The sequence below is a fragment of the Heterostelium album genome (assembly GCF_000004825.1).
Source record: "Heterostelium album PN500 unplaced genomic scaffold PPL_scaffold1, whole genome shotgun sequence".
Taxonomy (NCBI): domain Eukaryota; phylum Evosea; class Eumycetozoa; order Acytosteliales; family Acytosteliaceae; genus Heterostelium; species Heterostelium album.
The window spans coordinates 460,948-483,796 of record NW_008805063.1 but is presented as its reverse complement, the minus strand read 5'-3'; the positions used below and the strand labels follow the sequence as shown (position 1 = coordinate 483,796).

General features: G+C 31.2%; 12 protein-coding genes across 12 annotated transcripts; 11 read left to right on the top strand and 1 right to left on the bottom strand.

The window, feature by feature from the left end:
- Positions 1–672: 672 nt before the first annotated feature.
- Positions 673–1,934, top strand: PPL_00279 (uncharacterized protein; the record flags this gene model as incomplete). The annotated part of the gene is made up of 3 exons (XM_020571316.1): positions 673–969; positions 1,050–1,313; positions 1,440–1,934. The coding sequence occupies 3 exons, from the start codon at positions 673–675 to the stop codon at positions 1,932–1,934; spliced, it is 1,056 nt and encodes a 351-aa protein (XP_020438590.1).
- A 427-nt stretch (positions 1,935–2,361) lies between these two features.
- Positions 2,362–3,285, top strand: ubqK (uncharacterized protein; the record flags this gene model as incomplete). Its single annotated transcript, XM_020571315.1, has 1 exon — positions 2,362–3,285. One exon carries the CDS (start codon positions 2,362–2,364, stop codon positions 3,283–3,285), a length of 924 nt encoding a protein of 307 aa, XP_020438589.1.
- Positions 3,286–3,936: 651 nt separating this feature from the next.
- Positions 3,937–4,902, top strand: ubqP (ubiquitin domain-containing protein; the record flags this gene model as incomplete). Its single annotated transcript, XM_020571314.1, has 1 exon — positions 3,937–4,902. One exon carries the CDS (start codon positions 3,937–3,939, stop codon positions 4,900–4,902), a length of 966 nt encoding a protein of 321 aa, XP_020438588.1.
- A 123-nt stretch (positions 4,903–5,025) lies between these two features.
- Positions 5,026–7,065, top strand: PPL_00276 (uncharacterized protein; the record flags this gene model as incomplete). Its single annotated transcript, XM_020571313.1, has 7 exons — positions 5,026–5,041; positions 5,333–5,516; positions 5,591–5,825; positions 5,961–6,036; positions 6,474–6,588; positions 6,656–6,902; positions 6,958–7,065. 7 exons carry the CDS (start codon positions 5,026–5,028, stop codon positions 7,063–7,065), a joined length of 981 nt encoding a protein of 326 aa, XP_020438587.1.
- Positions 7,066–8,027: 962 nt separating this feature from the next.
- On the top strand, positions 8,028–9,318 carry PPL_00275 (NADH:flavin oxidoreductase/NADH oxidase; the record flags this gene model as incomplete). Its single annotated transcript, XM_020571312.1, has 2 exons — positions 8,028–8,441; positions 8,524–9,318. 2 exons carry the CDS (start codon positions 8,028–8,030, stop codon positions 9,316–9,318), a joined length of 1,209 nt encoding a protein of 402 aa, XP_020438586.1.
- A 212-nt stretch (positions 9,319–9,530) lies between these two features.
- Positions 9,531–11,664, bottom strand: PPL_00274 (endonuclease/exonuclease/phosphatase family protein; the record flags this gene model as incomplete). The annotated part of the gene is made up of 3 exons (XM_020571311.1): positions 9,531–9,572; positions 10,176–11,108; positions 11,653–11,664. 3 exons carry the CDS (start codon positions 11,662–11,664, stop codon positions 9,531–9,533), a joined length of 987 nt encoding a protein of 328 aa, XP_020438585.1.
- A 49-nt stretch (positions 11,665–11,713) lies between these two features.
- Positions 11,714–12,834, top strand: PPL_00273 (uncharacterized protein; the record flags this gene model as incomplete). Its single annotated transcript, XM_020571310.1, has 3 exons — positions 11,714–11,731; positions 11,798–12,623; positions 12,776–12,834. 3 exons carry the CDS (start codon positions 11,714–11,716, stop codon positions 12,832–12,834), a joined length of 903 nt encoding a protein of 300 aa, XP_020438584.1.
- Positions 12,835–13,200: 366 nt separating this feature from the next.
- PPL_00272 (TCP-1/cpn60 chaperonin family protein) lies at positions 13,201–15,234 on the top strand (the record flags this gene model as incomplete). Its single annotated transcript, XM_020571309.1, has 1 exon — positions 13,201–15,234. The coding sequence occupies one exon, from the start codon at positions 13,201–13,203 to the stop codon at positions 15,232–15,234; it is 2,034 nt and encodes a 677-aa protein (XP_020438583.1).
- Positions 15,235–15,422: 188 nt separating this feature from the next.
- On the top strand, positions 15,423–15,545 carry PPL_00271 (uncharacterized protein; the record flags this gene model as incomplete). The annotated part of the gene is made up of 1 exon (XM_020571308.1): positions 15,423–15,545. One exon carries the CDS (start codon positions 15,423–15,425, stop codon positions 15,543–15,545), a length of 123 nt encoding a protein of 40 aa, XP_020438582.1.
- Positions 15,546–15,876: 331 nt separating this feature from the next.
- On the top strand, positions 15,877–17,168 carry prkab (protein kinase subunit beta; the record flags this gene model as incomplete). The annotated part of the gene is made up of 3 exons (XM_020571307.1): positions 15,877–16,354; positions 16,435–16,770; positions 16,858–17,168. The coding sequence occupies 3 exons, from the start codon at positions 15,877–15,879 to the stop codon at positions 17,166–17,168; spliced, it is 1,125 nt and encodes a 374-aa protein (XP_020438581.1).
- A 2,206-nt stretch (positions 17,169–19,374) lies between these two features.
- Positions 19,375–20,397, top strand: expl4_ps (uncharacterized protein; the record flags this gene model as incomplete). The annotated part of the gene is made up of 1 exon (XM_020571306.1): positions 19,375–20,397. One exon carries the CDS (start codon positions 19,375–19,377, stop codon positions 20,395–20,397), a length of 1,023 nt encoding a protein of 340 aa, XP_020438580.1.
- A 1,298-nt stretch (positions 20,398–21,695) lies between these two features.
- On the top strand, positions 21,696–22,411 carry rpl13 (60S ribosomal protein L13; the record flags this gene model as incomplete). The annotated part of the gene is made up of 2 exons (XM_020571305.1): positions 21,696–22,266; positions 22,359–22,411. 2 exons carry the CDS (start codon positions 21,696–21,698, stop codon positions 22,409–22,411), a joined length of 624 nt encoding a protein of 207 aa, XP_020438579.1.
- Positions 22,412–22,849: the final 438 nt, after the last annotated feature.

The following is a 22,849-nucleotide window of genomic DNA, read 5'->3' as shown; positions in this document are numbered from 1 at the left end:
ATTATAAACGTTACACACTTTTTTTTTTTTTTTTTTTTTGTTTCGTTTATTTTTTTACTGATTTTCAAAAGTTTTCCATCGAAATTTTGGGGTATATCATAGGTTTTAACAAGGACCTGGTTTTTCATTCGTCAAACAAACTTTGGTATGTACAACAACAATATTATTATTATATATTTAAATGATGATAAACTTTAATCTTTGAGATCCTAAGTGACTAGCAATCACCTTCAAACCATGTGGACATTTTAAGATAACGTCTGACTATATATTATATATATTATTTATAAACAATCATCAAATCAATGTTTAAAACATTCAAACTTTTACTAACCATTCTTTTTTTATTTCCTAAATAGACTTAGACTTGGATTTAATACAAATATTTGGTTGATTTATGCGAAACAAAGAAAATTTAAATAAACATTTTGAAAAAAAAAAAAACAAAAAACATTCGTTTTAAAATATTATTAGTTTTTATTCTTTAGAAGATTGTTTTACGACCTAAATCTTGTGTCACAGTGTTGCTGAAGTTATCATCTTCGTTATAATTAATTTTAATTTTTTAATTTATTTAAATAGTTTAATGATTTATTTTGATTAGTACATATCTTAATAAGAAATGAAATTTGACATTATTTTTTAAATTAATCGATTAAGAACATATCAATAATGTTAAACATTGGTTCAATAGCAAATAAACAACTAAATAAATCAAATCTATCATTACTTAGTAGTTGTTTAAGAAAAACGTATTGTAGTGGTACAAACAAAAACACTAACAGTAATAATAATAATACCAACAACAATGCATCAGCTTCAACAAATTTAAAGGCATCTGCAGAGAAGATCAAAGTATATAAATCAACAACTGATGATGCACTATTTAACATTGCAACTGAAGATTGGTTATTTAAAACATTTGATTTAACAACACAAACTTTATTCCTTTGGAGAAATGGTCCAACTGTATGTTATCATCATTATATATTTACACAACAATAAATTACTAATATTATTATTATTATTATTGTTATTGTTATTATTAGTGTATTATTGGTAGACATCAAAATCCATTTAAAGAATGTCATTTACAACAGATGGAAAAAGATGGTGTAACATTGGCTAGACGTTATTCAGGTGGTGGTGCTGTCTATCAAGATCATGGAAATTCGATTTACACACTCCTCTCACCCACTACACAATATGACAAACACAGAAACACCGCAATTGTTATAGATTCACTTAGGCAATTCGGAATAAATGCAGAGTCATCGGGAAGAAACGATGTGATCGTCGACGGTAATCGCAAGGTGAGTGGATCGGCATTCAAGCAGTCGGGTCCACGTTCATTCCACCACGGCACGATGCTGCTGGATCTCGACCTCAACGCACTGCAACGCTACCTGAATCCCAACAAAGAGAAGCTCAAATCCAAGGGAATATCATCGGTGGTCAGTCGTGTCTGTAACCTCAAGACTATCGTGCCGGATATCACTCACGAGCGTTGGTGTGAATCGATGATCGAGTCGTTCTTCCGCTGCTACGGAAAGCGTTGTGATATCGAGGAGCTCAGTCGTGACGACCTCTATGCTATCCCGTCGCTCAAGGAAGTCTACGATGGACTCTCGAATTGGGAGTGGCGTTTCGGAGCGACACCAGAGTTTGACCATCAATTTGAAACACGGTTCCAATGGGGAATCATCGATATGAATATCAATAGTAACCGTGGTGTCATCAACGATTGTAAGGTCTACTCGGATTCACTGAACCCAGTGATGATTGAGAATATAGCATCGGCAATGATTGGCGAAACCTACAGTCCACAGGGCATAAGCAATGCCATCGAAAAGACAAAACTTCAACACACATTCAATCAAGATACAATCAACGAATTGGAAGAATTGAAACAATGGTTATTAACTAAAATATAAATAATAATATGAACTGAATTGAATTGAATTCATTGTTTAGATATTTCTATCTTTATCTTTTTTTTTAGTTGACACAATTTTACCAGGTTTTATTTGGTGGATGTCAAGCGAATTCAAGAAAAAAGATTCACATCATTTTAGATCGGAGATTCCAAAAAAAATTCAGAATCAGATCGCCAAAGGTTTGCAAATCAAAATTGCAATTGAGTAAATATTTAGTTTTTATAAAAATTACTTTTTTAGATATAAATAACTCAAAGATTTAGTTTTCTTTTTCTTTTTTTTTTTCTCTATTTTTTTAGAATTTACAACTTTGTAAACGTTCTGAAAAATATTATATAGTTTAATTAATTAATTTATTATTTATTTATTAAGTGTGTGTATATATCTATCTATAGTTATAAAAAAAAGAAAGAAAAGAAATAGAATGACAGAATTATTATTATCTGCTGGTGTGTCAGCATTAATTCATTCCAAAGTCCACAGTAAAAAGGTTGGAAACTCAATACCTTTGAGTGCCAGCAAATTGCACAAGAGTATGCATTCTAGTGGACCAGTCTCAAGTCCAGATAAATCTTCGAGTAGTAATTCAGTGATCTATATCTCTGATGTAAGCTCTGGAGCTAGTACTGCATTGGATTTCATTGAAAATGGAAGCTTATCAGCTTTAAAATCTCTTTATTGTTCGACGATGAAACGAAACATAGATGAAGTTGCTTTTGTTTGTAATGGAGCAAAGTTAAACTGTGCACTGTCAATCTCCGACTACAAAATCAATAGATCCTCTAACGTCATTGCCGTTCCATCTGCAGGAAACAGTGCTGCTCCGCCAATTGATTTCCATCTAGACGATGCCACACTTGCACCAAGTTATAACTATGACTTTAGAGGTATTAAAGTTGATAGTGATGTCTACAAGCGTGGAGGACAAATCTATGAACGACCAGTTGGTTATATGCGTTACGCTATGACTGTACTTGGTCAATATTCAGATGGTGATCAATGGCTTGGCGTGAAAGGCCGTCCAAGTTCAACAGAGTCGGCACCGGGCGAGTGGATTGTCTCCTATCATGGAACTGACACCGATGAATTCGGTAGCATGTCCAACAGTGGATATAAGATATCAGAGTCTGAGCAAAAGACATTCAGTCGTGGGATCTACTCCACTCCAAGCATCAAGTTGGCAGAGAGATTTGCACAGAGGTTCGAATTCGAAGGTGCTCAATACCTGGTAATCCTACAGAATCGTGTCAATCCAAATACAGTCGAAAAACTTGGTAATGGAACATACTATCTTTCACCAAACGAATCTGATGTTAGACCATATGGAATCTGTATCAAGAAAATATAAATCGTGTAAATACCAAAGTTGATTTCTCGTGTATGTCTTATGTGATGATAATTACCGATATTTTCAACACCATACTACCATCTAAACTTAATTTTAATTTTTTTTAAGTTCAATAGTTGTTTAATTTAACAAATAATTAAACACATACATAAACATAAATGTGTTTTTACAGATTAGAATATATTTTGTAATATAAATTTAAAAGCAAATATATATAGAAGCAAAAATACAAAATAACATCAATATTAATTGTAATAAAATATATATTTAAATTATCTACAAAATTCACAAATAAAAGTAAACACATTGATTGCTCTATGCTAATTATTATAATCGTAATAGGTAAAGAATTATAATACTATTTTTTATTGATTGGTTACATTTCTGTCAATCAATCATTTTAACAAATTATTATTAACCTGAACAACTGTAAAATATTAAAGTTGTTAAAATGATTGATTGACAGAAATGTAATGCATCTATTGATCTGATTTGGATGAGTGTGGTGTCCAATAATCATTAAAAACTTAAATTTTCACTTTTACAATTTATTTTTTTAATCTTATCAAAATACTTAATGTACAACAACTATGATAAGGTTTATTTTGAAAATAAAAGTATATATATATAGTGATAAGAATAATTAAAAGGATGACAGATAGATTATTAATTGCTGGTGTGTCAGCTTTAGTTCATAGTAATGTTCACAATCAAAAGTTTGGAACCTCTACACCTTTAAGTCTTTCGAAATTGCATAAGAGCATGTTCTCAAGTGGCCCAGTCTCAAAGGTGAAGACACCAGCTTCGGTAAAGGTGAAAAGTGAACCGAATGACGACGACGATCAAGAAGGTGAAAAAACAGTGATTTATATGTCTGATTTCACTGGAATGAAGGTCCCACTCGAAATCAGTATCGACAGTACAATCTCACAGATAAAATCCTGTTTTTGTTCAAAGGTGAATCGTAGCATCGATGAAGTTGCATTGGTTTACAGTGGAATAAGACTTGCCGATCCCGAAAAAAGATTATCCGATTACAACATCCAGAAGCATTCGACTGTCCATGTCTTACCGGTAAAGAAGAGTGTCCAACAACCAAATGATTTTCATCTGGACGTAGCTACACTTGCATCAAACTATAACTATGACTTTAGAGGTATTGTAGCTGATGGCCAAGTATACTACCGCGGAGGACAACGCTATGAACGACCAGTTGGCTATATGCGTTATGCTATTAATGTTCTTGATCAATACCTTGGTGGTAATCAATGGCTTGGTGTGAAGGGACGTCCTAGTGAAACACAGTCGGCACCGGGTGAATGGATTGTTTCTTATCACGGAACTACCACCGATGAATTCGGTAGCATGTCTAACGATGGTTATAGAATTTCAAAATCCGAGAAAAAGGATTTCAATCAGGGAATCTATTCGACACCAAGCATCAAGTTGGCAGAGAGATTCGCACAAAAGTTTCAGTTCGATGGTGCTCAGTATTTGGTAATCTTACAGAATCGAGTCAATCCGAATACAGTCGAAAAACTTGGTAATGGTACTTATTATCTTTCACCAAATGAAAATGATGTCATACCGTATGGAATTTGTATCAAGAAAATATAAACTAAGTATAATTCAAACTTAATAGAAAAAAAAAAATACAAAATTTCATTTTAAATTGTGAATTCTTATGATTGGTCAACAATATTTTAATTCACTTTCCTGTTTGTTTTTTAACTATTTAAAATGAGAGAGATAAGTGGTTTTTAGAAAAAAAAAAAGTTTTAAACAAAATTAAAAAATTAGTTTTAAAAATTTGAAGAAATAAGTTTGAGGGGTATGATTAAATAGATAATATCAAATGATCCAGAGATTCAAATCTGATGTTGTTAAATTTTATTTTTGGGGAAAAAAATAAAATAACATTTTTTTCTCAAGTTTAAAAATTGTTGATTTATTAACTATGAATTCTTTCTCTCTGTTATTCCAAATAGAATTAATTCTATAAAGAAAATTATTTACGATTTCAATATATATAAATATTTTTAAATAGTTTTATACACCAACCAAATGTTCAAATTCTCAACAATATTTTTAGTTTTGACCTTTATTGTTTCTGCTTTCTCAGAATTTGGCCCAAAGGTTTATTTGTGTGCTCCGTGTGCTAATAATACATTACAAGAATGTGGAGCAGCCGGTGCTCTCACTTGTGTTGACATACCATTGAACAGATGTTAGTATGAATCATAACAATAATTGGGTATTCTGAAGTTAAAAATATAATAATTTATTATTTTTCTATTTAAAATAGCGCCTCTAATGATGTATGCTCTGGTTTCCTCGGAAAAACTCATTATATATCTCCCAAAGGAAGTGGTGTTTTCATAAGTGATTTCTATACTTCAGTGGATTCGTGTAATCAACATCTTAATCCAATATCAATAACTCAGAACTGTGGTGATTGTTTAGATGGATACACTTTAGTTTGTCCAACTGACAGTTCTTCAAATAATATGAAAGCCTTTGAAATAGTGGCCCTATCATTCGTTTTAGTTCCAATATTCTTTCTATATATATAATTTGTAAGATTTCAAATTGAAAATAAAAGGTATCCCAATTATTTTTGATAAAAAATAAGTTCAATGAACAAAAAATAAAAATGGTTCTATAAAAAGTTAAAGAAAAGATTTCTCACTCTCAAAATTTCAATTGGGACATCCATTGAGGATGAGGTTAGATTAACAAAATTTTCTAATGGTATTAAATAATTCTATATTTGAAAATAGAAAAATATTAATTAAATCTTTAAACTTCCCAAGAAATTAATATTTTAATTTTATTGCTAAAAATAAATCTTGAAGAAACTGATTGTTATTTCTATTAAAAGTGAATTTTAGCAATTTTTTGGGCGTTAGCTTTGTTTTCTATAATGGGGTGTGCTAACTTAAGTTAACAATTTACTTGTGCAACAGAGGTTTGATTACTGAGATTTTCCTAATCACGGTATTCATTTCAGAAACTGATATTAATTTAATTTTTTTTTTGTTATGAATAAAACATTTGTATCTAAAAAAAGTTTGTTTAATTTTAAAATATTATTAATCTAAAAAATTTATAGTTATTGTTTATATAACTACCTCGAATTATTTTCATGTACAAAATCTCAAACATTCTTTTAGTTTTTACTATTATAGCTTGTGCTTCTGCAGGTTCAGTTAGCTTGTGTTATTCATGTCTAAATAATACAAAACAAGAATGTGGTGCCTCCGGTACCATCAAATGTGTAGCAATCCCGTTTGATAAATGTTTGTAAGAATCAAAGACAAAACCAATTTCGGTTTAAATATATTAATCTATTGATATTCTTTAACAATAGCAATTTCAATGATGTTTGTTCTGGTGCCCCAACTATAGAAGCTTATTATGTATTTCCAGTAAATAGTGGTGAAGCTTCTCTTAATATCTATACTTCTATTGATACATGTAATCAGAAGTTTCATCCAAATTCATCATCTCTGGACTGTACTTATTGTGTAGATGGAGTCACTATCCTTTGTGACTCCGATAATGCAGCTTCGAACAACTTCCAGTCCTTTAGAATAGTTGCAATCTCTTTACTTTTGGTTTCTCTATTAATAATATAATTTTATTTATTGAACAAAATCAAAAATATCACAGATCAGAATGTCAAAGACGGAAGTCTCGAATTTTAATAGAGGTAATAGACATTTATTAAATAAAGAAATATTAATTATTAATTTCTACTTTATAAATACTGAACTATAAAAAAGGTTTGAATTAAAGAGTGGACAATTCAAATAAGATAAAGATTAAAAAAATTGTTTAGATTCAATTGAATATTATAATTATTTTTTGACTTATCAAGAATTTTAATACTAAATGATAGTGATTCAAAGAAACTATTATAAAAAAAGTTATAAAATAAATATGTTTTAACAAATACATTTAATGTTCATTGAATGAAAACTTTTGGATTTTAAAAAATTATGGAATTTATTGATATATCTTCTTTACACGTTGGGAATGGCTTTGTCTTTGTATTTCCCTTATTGATTTAATTTTATTGAAAGTTTTTAATGGTAATCCTGGTTAAATAAATTTTTACATTATTAATTTGATATTTAAAGGCATCATACATATTAATAAAATCAAATTTAACTTTTCAAAACCTTTTGAATAATAAAACCTTGAATATGTTTAAAGTTAAAATATCTTTGAGAATTATCGTGTTGCTTTGGCCAAAAAAGTATATATTGACTTCTTCGCGAAGATAAACCACCAATAATTCGCGAACACAAACAATTTTCATTTTTTTCAATTTTTTTTAATTTTCAACTTGTTCTTTAAATTAGTTAAAGTTTAAAGAATAAAAGAGTAGTGTGGTTGTTTATCGCACAACAAAGATTACATTATCTAATACTTGAGAACCATATAAAAGAATAAAGAGCTTGTTTCTCTAAGCATCGCCGACCATGTTTAACATCGTTACTCTTTATTTTTAGTTCATTGTGGTTGACGCTTCTTTCAGATATTCGGCAAACTATTTAAACAACAATAGGATCGATGGACACAACAACATACATCCATTCAATCAATCAACTTGAATAACTAAATCAAAATCAAATAGTTAATAATAATAATAATATTTTTACTCTTTGAAATTTCTCTATATTTATTTTCTTTTGTAATTAATTAAAAACAATAACTAAATATAAAAAACGAAAACGATGCAACCATTTAAATATCCATTTGCAATGCCTTTGAATTATCAATATCCAGGTGCACCTGCTATTCATCCTCAAGCGACAACACCTCAGAATATCACACAAGACTTGATTGTAAAGCAAAAGGCAAGAACCGTTCCAACACTTTTCAAACCGATCACCATTAGAAATCAGACATTGAAGAACAGAGTCGTTGCTTCACCGATGTGCCAGTACTGTAGTGTCGATGGATTCATGAGTGATTGGCACCTGGTACACTACGGTACATTTGCCAAAGGTGGAGTATCGATGATTGTGTTCGAAGCAACCGCCGTTCTACCAGAGGGTAGAATCACACCACAAGATTCAGGTCTATGGAAAGACGAACAAATCGAACCATTAAAAAGAATAGTTGATTTCGTACATCAATTTAATACTGTAAGTAATTTAGTAACTAACAAACTATATTGATCAATCCACCCACCAATTATTAATCTATATTTTTTGTAACTATATATAGTTGGCATCAATACAAATTGGACATGCCGGTAGAAGAGCATCGACTATTCCATTGTATTTGGACAATGCCAAACATTATATTGGCGAGGAACAAGGCGGTTGGAGTCAAATCGATGCTCCTTCACCGTTGTTGTACGGACCAGAGATGATAGTGCCACACGAACTTTCGGTGTTTGAAATCGAGTCGATCGTTCAATCGTTCAAAGACACTGCGATCAGAGTTGAAAAGGCTGGATTCGATGCACTCGAGATTCACGGTGCTCACGGATACTTGATCAATTCATTCCTCTCACCACTCTCCAATCGTAGAACCGACGAGTACGGTGTCGATTTCGAAGGAAGAATCAAAATACTCACTGATATCGTCAAGGCAATCCGTACGGTATGGAGCAAGATCCTAATGGTGAGAATCAGTGCCGAGGAGTGGATCGAAGGTGGATGGACACTGGACGACTCGATTCAACTCACCAAGATTCTCAAGGAGTTGGATGTAGACATACTGGATGCATCGTCCGGTGGAAACAGTGCCGATGCTAAAATACCGTTCGGTCCGTTGTTCCAGGTTCCTCTGGCAGAGGGAATCAAAAGAGAGGTACCCGATATAATCACATCCACCGTTGGATCGATCAAAACCGTTGAACAAGCAATGTCAATCATCGACGATGATCGTGCCGACCTCGTAATGCTGGGAAGACCACTCCTAAGGGATCCATTCTGGGTATTACATTCAGCGGCATCTATTAAATTGGATCTCGATCAAGCACTCCAATATAATTTAGGTAAAGATTATCGTTAAAATAATCAATAAAAAAATTATATTTTAAATTCACCTACACAATACAATGTTCAATGTTTATCAAAAAAAAAAAAAAAAAAAAGTATTTAATTATACCACAAATGCAAAAAATCAACACACAAATGCACACAATTTTTACATGAGTTAATAAATAAAATTTTATTGAGAGATTTATATAGATAAATAGCACTGAGGTATGAGTGTGTGAATATTCAACCTTTAGTAGTATTTATAGACAGAATCGAGGCTGGAATCTTTAATTTTATGTTTGGCCTTAGAATACCATATGGTTTGATTTCTGAACTTCTTTGTTCTGGTGGAAAAAAAACCGATTTGAATATAAATTCCAATCGTTTTTCATAAATTACAAGATCTGTAATATTGTTTGTACTGGACCCTATGATAAAAATATCAAAATATATAGTATTTATAGTTAGTAAGATAAACAAAATTTGATAATCTTGTAAAAAAAGATATTACCATTGACTGAATTAAAAAATTTAGTTTGAATGGAGTATGAAATGATGGACCTAATATTATGTCCGTTTATTTCCATATAATTTGAATCAAAAAAGTCAATAAATGAGAATTAATAGATGTATTTTTTATTATTGGATATTGTTGATGTTGTGATTGATTTACCAACAACACATTTTTATTTATTTTGTTAATATTGGTTGATTTTGATATATGTGTTTGTGTGAGGATAATACATTGATGGGAGGAAAAAAAAAACCTCAAAAAAAATTCCTTTCCACTACTATATACTGCAATCAATTGCTGTATAGTGGTCCAGATACAATCTGGATAATGGTGACTGTGTTTTTTTTGGGGATGAATCTGGTAACTTCATTTACTTGGAATCTTGCACTTGAACCATACCATATTTCAAATATTGCCAAGGAACCTTTGTACTTGCCAGACTCCAACCTAACTGTGGAGCCTCGTTTAAGGATATTTCTTAGTGAGCTAATAGTCTGCACCTCAACATTTGGTCTTTGCTCAACTGGCTCTGTGGTGGCTGGTCTCCTTAGACCGATGATGGCTGGTTCAGAGAAAAGAGAGGAAAATCTTCTGCTGACCTCAATTAGTGATATAAGATTGAATTTAAAACTAATGTTTTTAAAACAATCCTTCTTGTAATTGAAGGTCATTGTAGCTTTCAGTGGGGTATGGAAACCATAGCTCTCCACCTCCTTAATATAATCGTAGTCCCCCAATCTGGTATGATAGTCTCCAGATGGCGGAGAATAGACAATAATGTTGTCTATTTTTGGCAAGAGCTCATAAGCTATATATGGAAATTTAAGGAGACTTCTAATTTCAATATTAAAATCGCCCCCAACGATTATTGGAACTCCTAGATCTCTATTGAAAAGTTGAACCAAGCCAATAAGCTCCTTGAAGTGGGCCTTTTTTTTAGGTATTGTCATACCATTGTTGCGGCCATGGAATGAGCTAACCATAAATGAGAACCCATTATATGTGAAGAGCCCCATTGTAAAGCGACCGCCATCTGGTGTGAAATCTCTGACTAATGTATACCTTTGGTGGTATAGAATGGCTGTGTCTAAATTCTTGTTCCTGAGTACATGATAATCTTCTACGTTAAACCAATGTTTTAGGGATTCCGATGTCCAAATAGGCTCTTGGATAGTTATAAAGTCAGGTTGACTCAAAGTGACAGATATTTTAATCCGTTCTTTGGTGACTGTCATGGGGGATTTATAGTATTTACATTTGTTGCTTGCACATTTTGGGTTGATTGATAAAATCTTGATATTGATTTCCTGTTGTACAAATAAAATAGATAGTTAGAAAACAAATATTATTAAATTTAAATATAAATTTTCCTGCATACCTCGCGAGGATCCATTATCAATATTTTATATATATATTTATATATTAGATTAAATATAGATTATTTTATGAAATATTAATTTATTATTAAAAAAAAGAATATTAAGTTATAAAAAAAAGAATAAAGAATGTTGAGTGATAAAAAAGAATAAACAATATTTTGTGCTGATCAGTAAATAATTAGTGTTTGGTCCATCCAAAAATAAAAATTTAATTTAACTAAAAATTCACAAAAATTAATTAATTTCAGAAATTCTGTGAATCATTGTGGCTCTTCAGTTAGAAAGGGGGAAGTAAGAAGCAAATCAGAAATTCATAAGAATCAAGAATATTTTTAATTAAATTTATTTGTTTTATGATGAACTTCATTCGAACTTTATTTTTTAATTCAGATATCTGATCAAATTTTGAAGTTTAAATAAAAAATGTTTTTTTAAAAAATTTTTAGCCACCCCAACAAAAATAAAAATTTACTTTTTTATACATTTTTTTCAATTAATATCACTATTAGTAAAAGTAGTAATAAATAACAAATATGTTTTATGTTGACAAAGTATGTATGATTTAAAAAAGAAAAAAAATAAAACCTATTTTTAATTTATTAATTTTGTTTAAAAAGATATTACTCTCAATATTTTCTCCAGATGGTTTACATTATCAAATGGCATCACTTGGGTTCTCAGAGTTACTCTCTGGTATTGGAGTTAAAGGAGTGAACTCTAGAGACCTGTCTACTGCAATGAAAAAGTGCGATAATACGGTCAGGGATTCGTTTGCACCCAAAGACATATCTGAACAATTCGCCAAAATGCGAGTTATTCGTAATCATGTTATGCATGCCAAATGCAATCCTCAAGAACACAACTCACGTGCATTTCTATTGTGTCTGAAGAAAATCATAGACTGGGCAGTAAACTCTGGTAACTCTGTCAGTTTGTTGAATAACTTGTACATTTCATTAGATCTGATTATCAAAGCTGACGATATTGCCAATGAGACTTGGCAAAAAGGAACATACAATCAATCTCACCAATCAAACTTGGACAACACTGGTTCGTCCACAAAATCAAATGTAGATTTAAAAAACAAACTCAAATCTACTACTAAAGCTGAAACATCTGATGCTCAACAACAACAACAATTCGACCATCAACAAAGACAACAACAACAACAACAACAACAACAACAACAACAATTCCGCCATCAACAACAACAATTCGATAATGTCAACTCATCTGTGTCACCATCACCACCCATAACAACTCAATCAAAAGCAGATAACTCACACTTTGTAACTTCTTCATTTTCTTACCCCCAAACTTTGCAGTCACAAACCTATGCATCGACGTCACAACAAACTAGTTTAAGTGATCAACATCAATTAAAATCAATTGGATCCCTCAGAAATACTCTCAGAAAAGGTATGGTAGTTAAATTAGAATCTGGTAAATATAATGGAATCTCAGCAATATTTCAGAAATGGAATGGTACCAATGCTGTATTCCTAGTGAATGGAGAGAATAGATTTATATCTTTAATGAACAATGTGACCCTACAAGACCCAAATTAGTCTACGATAATATCTTCACCTTTTCAGCAGCATGGTGTAGTCCAAATCCTGCTTTATATATTTTAGTTTATTTTTGGTCATATTAAATTTTAAAATAATTATTAAATCTTATTCTTTCAAACAGCAACTTTGGGCAAGAAAATAAATAAAAAAATCACTTTTATATAAGTTTTACCAATACTTACCAAATGTTTGATTATTTGTAAATGGCTAAAGTACAGTGGAAAGAGTATAATTATATCTATTGCTATTAGGGTTGCTATTGGGAGGGTTTGAATAAAATTCATGGATAGTAAATAATTATAAATAAATTAAACATCAGTGTACTACTTTTGATTCAAAATTTTAAGATTTAAATAAATATTAAAATATTTATTAATAATAAATTTTATACTTTAAGTGACAAACTTGTTTTTTCATTAGTAATATTAGTATTGTTTTGATCAAAAAAAATGAGTAAAGGTAATAAACTATTAGATTTTATTGAAAATGATATAAATAACTATAGTAGTAATCATAGTAATAATAATCATGATAATAATAATAATGACAGTAATAATAACAGGAAATGGAATTTAATGAATGCAATTAGTATTGGAAAGATATTAAGCAGTTCACTTGGTGTCAATGGTGGTGATAAGATGATCATCGATCAAAATGGATCGATACAGGTGACTAACGATGGTTGGACAATAATGAAGAGTCTATCTAGACAATCAAATAACTATGGTCAATCAAATAGAGATTCATTATTATCAAATGATCAACAACAAGATAACAATGATAATAATAATAATCAACAAGATGATTACGATGACAATGAAAATAATGATAGATTCAATTCTAAATCAAGCTATAATAGATTAAGAATGCAATCTGTTATTGAGATGATAATCAATTGTTGTAGTGATCATAATAGTGCATTTGGTGATGGAACTACCACCATTGTCGTATTGATAGGTGCAATGTGTCAGTCTGTATTACAACTCATGGAAGAACGTTCTATTCATAGATCAATCATTATCAAAGCATTTAAAGATACACTTAGAAAAGCATTATCACTTTTAGATAGTTGGTCTGTTTCATTACAGATTCCATTCATACAACAAGAACAAGAACAACAACTTGAACAAGAGAGATCAACAACAACAACAACAACAACAACAACAACAACAACTAAAAATATAACATTACAAGATATAGGAGAATGTTGTTTAAATTCAAAATCAATATCATATTGGAAGAAAGAATTAACAACTTTATGTATAGATGCAGCTCATTGGTTATATAAACAAGAAAAAGAAGATAATAAGATAAAACAACATGAAGAAGAAGAAGATGGTAATATATTTAGTAATAACAATAATAGTAATAATAGTAGTAGTAGAAGTTATGGTTTAGAGTTGGATTTAAATTTAATTAGATTGTTAAAAATTGAAAATGGAAGTATAGAAGATACAAAGTTGATTAGAGGCATTGTTATGAAAAGATATCTGGCGAGTGAATCGATGCCAAAGACTTTGACCGATGTGAAAGTAGCGGTATTGTCTTTCCCACTGGAGATACCAACACCTGTGAATAGATACACTTTGAATCTAACTGCCGATGATATGACAGAGATGGTGGAGTCGATCAACCGCCAACATCAAGCGTTCGTACAAAAGATAAAGTCGATAGGTGTTGGTCTCATCGTTTGTCAATGGGGAATAGATCCTGCAGTCCTACAGTTGCTCTCCAATGAGCGGATTGCAGCGCTGACTTGGGTTGGTGGCGATGAAATCGAGCGAATTGCAATGGCAACCGGTGCAACTATATCGTGGTCATTCGAGAGTCTGTCACCGGAGCAACTGGGTCATGTGCAATCGGTGTCCGAGCAAGTAATGGATAATGACAATACCCGGTATCTATTCTTGGAGGGAGGCAAACATAATCGATCGCCAATACAAACGATGTTGATAAGGGGTGGCAGTGAACAGATGTGTCGGGAACTAGAGGAGTGTACCAAAGACTGTTTGAACGTGTTGGCTAATACCATTCGTAATCCAAAGTTGTTGGTGGGTGGTGGTGTCACAGAGTTACAATTGTATTCCGCTTTGTCTATGTCAATCGATAACAATAACAATAACAGCAATGATTGTAAAGATAATATTAATAATAATGATATTGAATATGAGATGTCCATGAAAGCTTGGTGTTCTTCGCTGCTCTCTATACCTAGTTCACTCATTGAAAACACTGGAATGCTAGATGGAACCGATGTACTGTGGAAGTTGATACAGGCGCACGAGAAACAAGGAGTTGGATGCACACTTGGTGCTAATCTATATTATGGAACATCATTGGATTCAAAACAACAAGATCAGATAATAGATTTGTCCGCCTCTAAAGTCTATGAATTACTTGATCAAAAGAAATCGATTTTAACACTTGCAACTGAAACCATTTGTCTAATAACAAGGATAGATTCATTTATTATAACAAAATAAATTATATAAATAAGTTTAGCTATATATATTTTTTTAAATGATCATTGGAGTTGAAAAAACTTGCAATATTATAAGATTCCACTTTAAATAAATAAAAATGAAAACTTAAATGTAAATTTTGATTTATGTTTATAAAACAATAATTTAATATTATTATATGATAATCATGAAATCAAAAAGAGAATAGAATGGAGACAGCACCAATGTTTGCTAGAAAAGAAATCAAAAAAAACTCAAATTGGAGAACCAAAGATGAGATACTTCAAGTTCAGATTATTCTAACTTCTCAATTCAAATATCAAAATAAATAAACAACAACCAATGGAAAATCATTGTATTCAACACTATTTAAACTTGTATTATTTTGTGTATTATTCTCTGTATTATTTTGTGAATTAGTCTGTTTTGTTTTTAATAAATTAATAAAAGAATAACAGAAATCCTAAAATTTAAAAATAAAAAAAAATAAATTTTTGCAACAAAAAAAAAAAAAAAAAAACAAGTGAAATTATTTTTAAGATCATTATTAATTGGGAATAAACTAAACAAAACTAAACACTTATATTTTAGTTAGTTATTTTATATTAATTTAAATAGAAATCTATAAATATACATATGTTATTTTAGAGAAATTTGAACGCGATGGGTATCACATCGTCAACGGAACAGAAAACAAATGCTGAACCACAGCAACAGCAACAAAGAGGTAGATCATCGAGTACATCCAATACAACTTCACCAACAACTACTTCACAGAGTGTAAATATCAATAAACAACAACAGCAGCATCAACAATCACAAAACTATAAACATTCGCAGTCCTATACACCGGTGTCTACAGTTTCGTCTGCGTCATCGTCCAACTCACAGGCATACAAACAACAACAGCAACAGCAACAACAACAACAACGACCACAATCTTCATATCAATCGCAATCACCATATCAACACTCACAGTCATACAACAGCGGCAGCAACAGACAATCACCACTCGATCTCTCACCACAACAACAATCACAATCGTCATCTTCCAAACAACACTATGGTCAATCCGTACCTAATCACACCGGTCGATACATACCAGGAAGTACACCTGCAACCTCTGAATTCAATGTATTAAGTAAGTTATAAGATACTATTAACAATCATTGTTATATTATTATTATATTAACACATTTACATATATCTATGTATTTTAAGTGTCACCACCATCTTCCCCGCTTTCAGGATCATTGGGTATACCTAATGCACAAGAAGCAGTACCGACTGTGTTTACATGGGCAGGCGGTGGTAGAGAAGTGTTCATTGCAGGTTCATTCAATAATTGGAAAGAAAAGATACCACTGTCACACAGCGAGAAGGACTTTACATTAATATATAATCTACCACCTGGTGTACATCAATATAAATTCATTGTCGACGGTAAATGGGTACATTCTTCCGACCAACCGGTTGCCGCCGACACCAAAGGAAATCTCATTAACTTTGTAGAGGTTAAATCAAAAGATATATCAAGTGATTTAAGTAATTTTAAAAGTAAGTAAATGATTATTAATATTGTTATTGCTTTGATATCCAAGTTGATACTTATAATTATTTTTTGTTGTTGTTGTTGTTGTTTAGTATCATCAACACCACCCGGTTCTTATAGTAAAACAATACCTACAGAAGATTTTCAAAAGTTTCCTCCACCTTCACTGCCACCACATCTGCGAAGAGCTCTGCTCAATACACAACCATCGACTGAGGATCCAACACTGCTGCCACTTCCTCATCATGTAATGCTGAATCATCTTTATTCATTGCCTCGAAAGGATAAGGTAACGATTCTGGGTGTCACCAATCGTTATAAAACTAAATTTGTTACAACAGTGCTCTATAAGCCAGTGCATGAATCTTCAAACGATAAAGAGGAACCCGACGATCTTAATTGATTCAAAACTTCTTACAACTCCAATCATTCACCAACAGTATTATATATTAATCAAACAAATAACCATATCAAATAATAATAATAATAATAATAATAATAATAATAATAATAATAATAATAATAATAATAATCTTTAGAAAAACAAAACAAAACAAAAAAAAGTTAAGAAAACAATCAAAATAGAAAAAGAAAAAGAAAGAAATGAATAATAATAATAATCCTCAAAAATTGTAAATATAAACATTATAATACTTGTTAATACCCTCTTTTTATTTATAACCAATTTAATTAAAGATGATCATCTTCTTTCTTTTATTTTTATTTTATCAGCCATCATGATAATAATTGGCTGTACCCAAAAAGTTTTATGTTTGATCATAAATGCCATTCAACTATTTTTCATTCATTGTTCAATATATATTTATATATGTTATTCTGTTATTATTATTTATTATAATTTTACAGCCATGAATGATCAATTGGTCTGTTCATTATTCATTAGTTTGTTTAGCTTTGTGGTAATAACATCAACAAACACTACTGGTGTAAGCTCATTGAAAACTTAAAAGACTTTTATCAAAAATAACAGATTGTGGATGGAGATTTAGTCAGTTATAAATAAATATATCTTGATATAAAAATATCATAGAATAGACCAATACTCAAAGTAACTACCAATCATATGTGAGTTTTATTATTGAATTCAACAAACTTTCAAATGTGGAAGCTTCATACTCAAAGATTGAGATTTAATTCTTTTTAAGCTTTCTTATTGTACAATCAAAAAAGTCATATCTATTGGTATGTATATCCGCTACTTTTATTTTCAACAACAACAACAACAACAACAATAACAACAATAACCACAACATACATAAACACAAACACATCTTCTTTTCTATCTGTCGTCGTCTAATCTTATCAGCCAATATAAAAACAAACCTATCTTAACTTATGTCCTTCTCTTCAAGTTCACACATACATATTCTTTTCTTTACTTTTCTTTCTTAAAACAAACCTATATCAACCACCCTACTACTACTCTACACACCCATTAAATAATTATATATATAACTTAAACTTTTACTTTTAAACAATAAGATTAAACATTTTCATCGTTCTAAACAAGATGTTCCTTATTTGATCTTTTTTTGTTTATTACAATAACATCAAAGGCAATACAATAAAAGTTAACATCAATAAATCAAAAATAGTGGTGGTATTGCTTGTGTTTCATTAATTTGATCATATTTTTTCATCCTCCACACTCATTCAGCATTCTGATTGTCAACACAACTAACACACTTTCTATTTATATTTATAATTCAGTCGAAAAATACAAATTGTCATACCCCAATTACCACCATTGATTTGAAATCACCTGTTCCACCACTCACTACAACTACTTCTAATACTAACCATTACTTTTACTACTATTAATACATCACAATCAAATTATGTATTTACTAGCTTGTTGCTGTTATTGCACAGCTATTGTTACTTAATGACTACTACATTTGTTTGTTTGTTCTTATTGATGTTATAAATACAAACATTCATTCACTCACTCACCTTTTAAACAAAAAATTAAAAAAAAACGTAATAATAACTTTGTTTTAAAAGTAGTAACAACCATTTTGGTGGGTGATTTTTTGAGCAAAAAATATATATCTGTATCTGTATTTGGAGTGTAGTAGCTATACATCATCATCATCAGTATCAAATATTTGATTTTTGAATAGATTTATTGAATTCACCTTTCCTTATTAAAGATAAAACAATCTATTGATTTTTGTATTAAATCTCTTTAACCTAACCAGACGTTTAATAATTAAATGGCTCGAACACTCTCCCCTAATATATTATATGCATATCTATGGTGGGTAGTTTTTGACAACATATTGAATATTATGATAAATCAACTTCCAATTCCAATCATAATATGTCTAATATTTAATATTGATGTTTTTCAAAGAAATTCTTTCCAATCCGATAGGTAAATCCATCAACTAAATATTGCTTTTAAATCATTCAATAAATATAGTGGAAATGCAAACTATATAAAGTAGATTGTTTTATTATTTTAAAAAATATTCAGAACAACAAATAATTGTAAACCTAACCAATCAATTGAAAAAAAAAAAACAAAAGAAACAATATACAACATTTCTTATAATATAGAATAAAAAATTTTGTACAAATAGGAAATGAATTTCCATTATAATAAAAATAATAATATTTTATATTTATTTGTAATTGTATTTTATATATTTAATTTATTCGAATATTCAAATGCACAATATCCAAGTTATTTGGGTCCACCCTATAATTTCTTTGCTTCCAATGTAGCAACTGGAACTTTCTATACCGCCGTCGACAATGGAAACTGTGGATATGGTCCACTTTTCGGATCGAAAGGTCCACAAACCAGCTATATTGCTGCGATCAATACATTCTTTTTCAATCACACCAATCAGTGTGGTCAGTGCTATGAGCTATCGATCAATGGAAATACACTGACTGTGCAAGTCGTTGATCAATGTCCAGACCCAGGTTGGTGCGACCAAGCTCACAGCCATTTCGATCTCTCGCCACAGGCATTCGCAGCACTCCAAAACCAACAGGCACTTGGTGGCACCATGCAAGGTCTCAACTTTAGAAAGGTGGCATGCAACGTCAATGGAAACATCAAAGTCAGCATCAAAGATGGTTCCAATGAGAATTGGACTGCATTCCTACTGTTCAACCATGTTGTTGGCATCGAATCCGTTTCGATCCTTAGAGAAGGATGTCAACCGGAGCCACTCTATCGAACAACCTACAACTATTGGACACAAGACCGTGGAACCACCCCAAACTACCGATTAGTTATCACCTCGATTCTCGGCGAAACCATCGTCACCGAACCATTAGCAAACTGTATTTCGAACGGCCTATTCGACACTGGCGTTCAATTTAAAAACTTCCCACAAAATGGAGGAACTATTATCCCGACACAACCTCCAACTCAACCTCCAACTCAAAGACCGACCCAACAACCAACACAGCAACCTCCAACTCAAAGACCGACCCAACAGCCAACACAACAACCGACTCAGAGACCAACCCAACCAACTCAACCACCAACTCAGCCACCAACCTATCGACCAAATCAACCAACCTATAGACCAACTCCGCCACCAGGTCGCAGAATTAAACCAAGAGCCGAAGGATATATTTCCTATTCTTAAAAATAGAAGAAAACCAAAACAACAAACTCTGTATTTAACAAAAAACCTATCAAAATTCTCTGTAATATTATTATATTATCCAATATTTTAGTTTATTAATTTTTTATTACAATAATAATGTTTAAATAAATAAAAAAAGCTAAAATACGAACACATTTAATTATAATCCCATAAAAATTAATAAAACAATCGAGTTATCATCGTAATATATAACAACCTATTATAATCGCAAAAACAAAACAAGTTTTGAAAATTGAGAGCGTGTCAAAACCATAAAATTCAGGTGATAAAAAATAGATAAATAGAACTATTTTCAATTGATTAGAGCATAAAAGGGTTGATTCTCAATGCGAGACGTAGGATCATGATAGCATAAAAAGCGGTGATCCTATGCTGAATGGTGATCAAGACATTTGGACAACATAATTTATTGGGGTGTTGGAAGGATGTCTACTTGAGTTCTGTCCTTCCAGATTCATCATAACAAAAAAAAAGATAAAAAATATTCAAACAAAAATAACCGATCTTTTACTATAACTCTAAATACTTTGATTAGATGTAATTACATGATCTACATTCTATTTACATTAACAAAATATAGTACTTTTTTTTAAAAAACAAAAATAGTTCACTTTAAAAGTAATAAGCAAATGTAATCTGTAAATAAGCAGAACGACAATGAAACTATTATATAATAATTTATGTATAAAAATACTTTGCTAAACTAAATAAAATATTAATAAATGAATCAAATAAACTGTAAAGAAAAGATTTAAAGTTATAATAACTACTAAACAATATATTATATTTATTATTAAGAGATCAATTAATCCCTTCGACTTTCTTCTTTTTCTTTTTTGAATTTTGTGATAAGGTAATTTTTAGAAGTTCGGTTGAAAAAACAATTTTCAATTTTTAAAAATATTTTTCATTTTTTGCCAGTGGTGTGTGTAGGTGTGGTGGATCGTGCGGCATCCCTCTGAGTCTCGCTTAGCTTAGTGATATCGAAAGTCGACTCAATAATAATACTATAGAGATTGTCCCTGTCCTTTGAGAGGTAGATATAGAGAATTTTATATATTATATTAGAAACAGGTCTATCATACATCATCTACATCACATCACAACAAACAGGAAAAGAAAAGAATGAATGATAGGATAGAAGATACAGGTTTAGATAGATAGAAGATACAGAATACAGATAGACGAAAAAGATGTTTTGTTTTAGACCTGTTTTGAAGATTGTTATTAGTATTTAGGTATTAATCAATATGAATCATTGTTAACTTTAGTTCAAAATGCCCATCCACAACAAAGTCCTTTCAAACACTCACCTCCGTAAGCACTGGCAAATGCGTGTCAGAACTTGGTTCAACCAAGCTGGTCGTAAGGAGAGAAGAAGAAACACCAGAGCTGAGAAGGCTGCTGCTATCTTCCCACGTCCACTCCGTTCTTTGAAGCCAATCGTTCGTCCACCAACCCAAAAGTACAACATCAAGACCCGTGAAGGTCGTGGTTTCACCTTGGAAGAACTCAAGGCTGCCAAATTGAGCGTCCGTTATGCCCGTTCAATCGGTATTGCTGTCGACCCACGTCGTACCAATATCTCTCAACAATCACTCTCATTGAATGCTCAACGTTTGAAGGAGTATCAATCCAAGTTGGTCTTGTTCCCACGTAAGGCTACCGCTCCAAAGAAGGGAGATGCCACCAAGGCTGAGATTGACAACGCCGTTCAAAACTTGAACGTTTTGCCATTCGCTTCCTCCAAGGTCTCTGTTTTCACCCCACGTAAGGTCACTGAGGATGAGAAGAAATTCCAAGCTTACACCACCCTCCGTGCTGCCTCTGCTAAGGTTAAGAACTCTGGTAATTATCAAACAACCAAAACTACCAACAAACTAGCATTGAAAGAATCATTAGAAACTAATATTATTTACTTTTTTACTAAACTATTAAAGGTCTCAGAAAGCTCGCCAAGGAAAAGAAGGCTGCCGAAGCTAAAGACAAGTAAAATAAACGATCCAGTTTGTAGAAAGTTGACTCATATAAGGACATTTAAAATAAAACAAATTATAAAAAAAAAAAAAACAATAAGCAATATGATCTTATTTTATTTGATTTGAGAAACAAACTTATTTTTATTTTTTATTTTTTTTTACAAAACTATCTTCAAAATAGAATCAATCATTTTATTTGTTTTATATCTATCTATAGAAATATATAGATAGATAGATTGATAGATAGATTATAGATAAATAATAGGTAGTCTTTATAAACAAATAAAATAGTTGAAATGATGACTTTATTATTTACATTTGATAAGATGCAAACATGAGGTGTAATTTTTATGTTGTTTGATTCAGTTTGGTACCGTTGTTGGGTATTAAAGTCCAAAAGAGATAAATTGCCTTTTTTGAGGTGGCTGAAAACCAATTGTTTACCAGGTTTT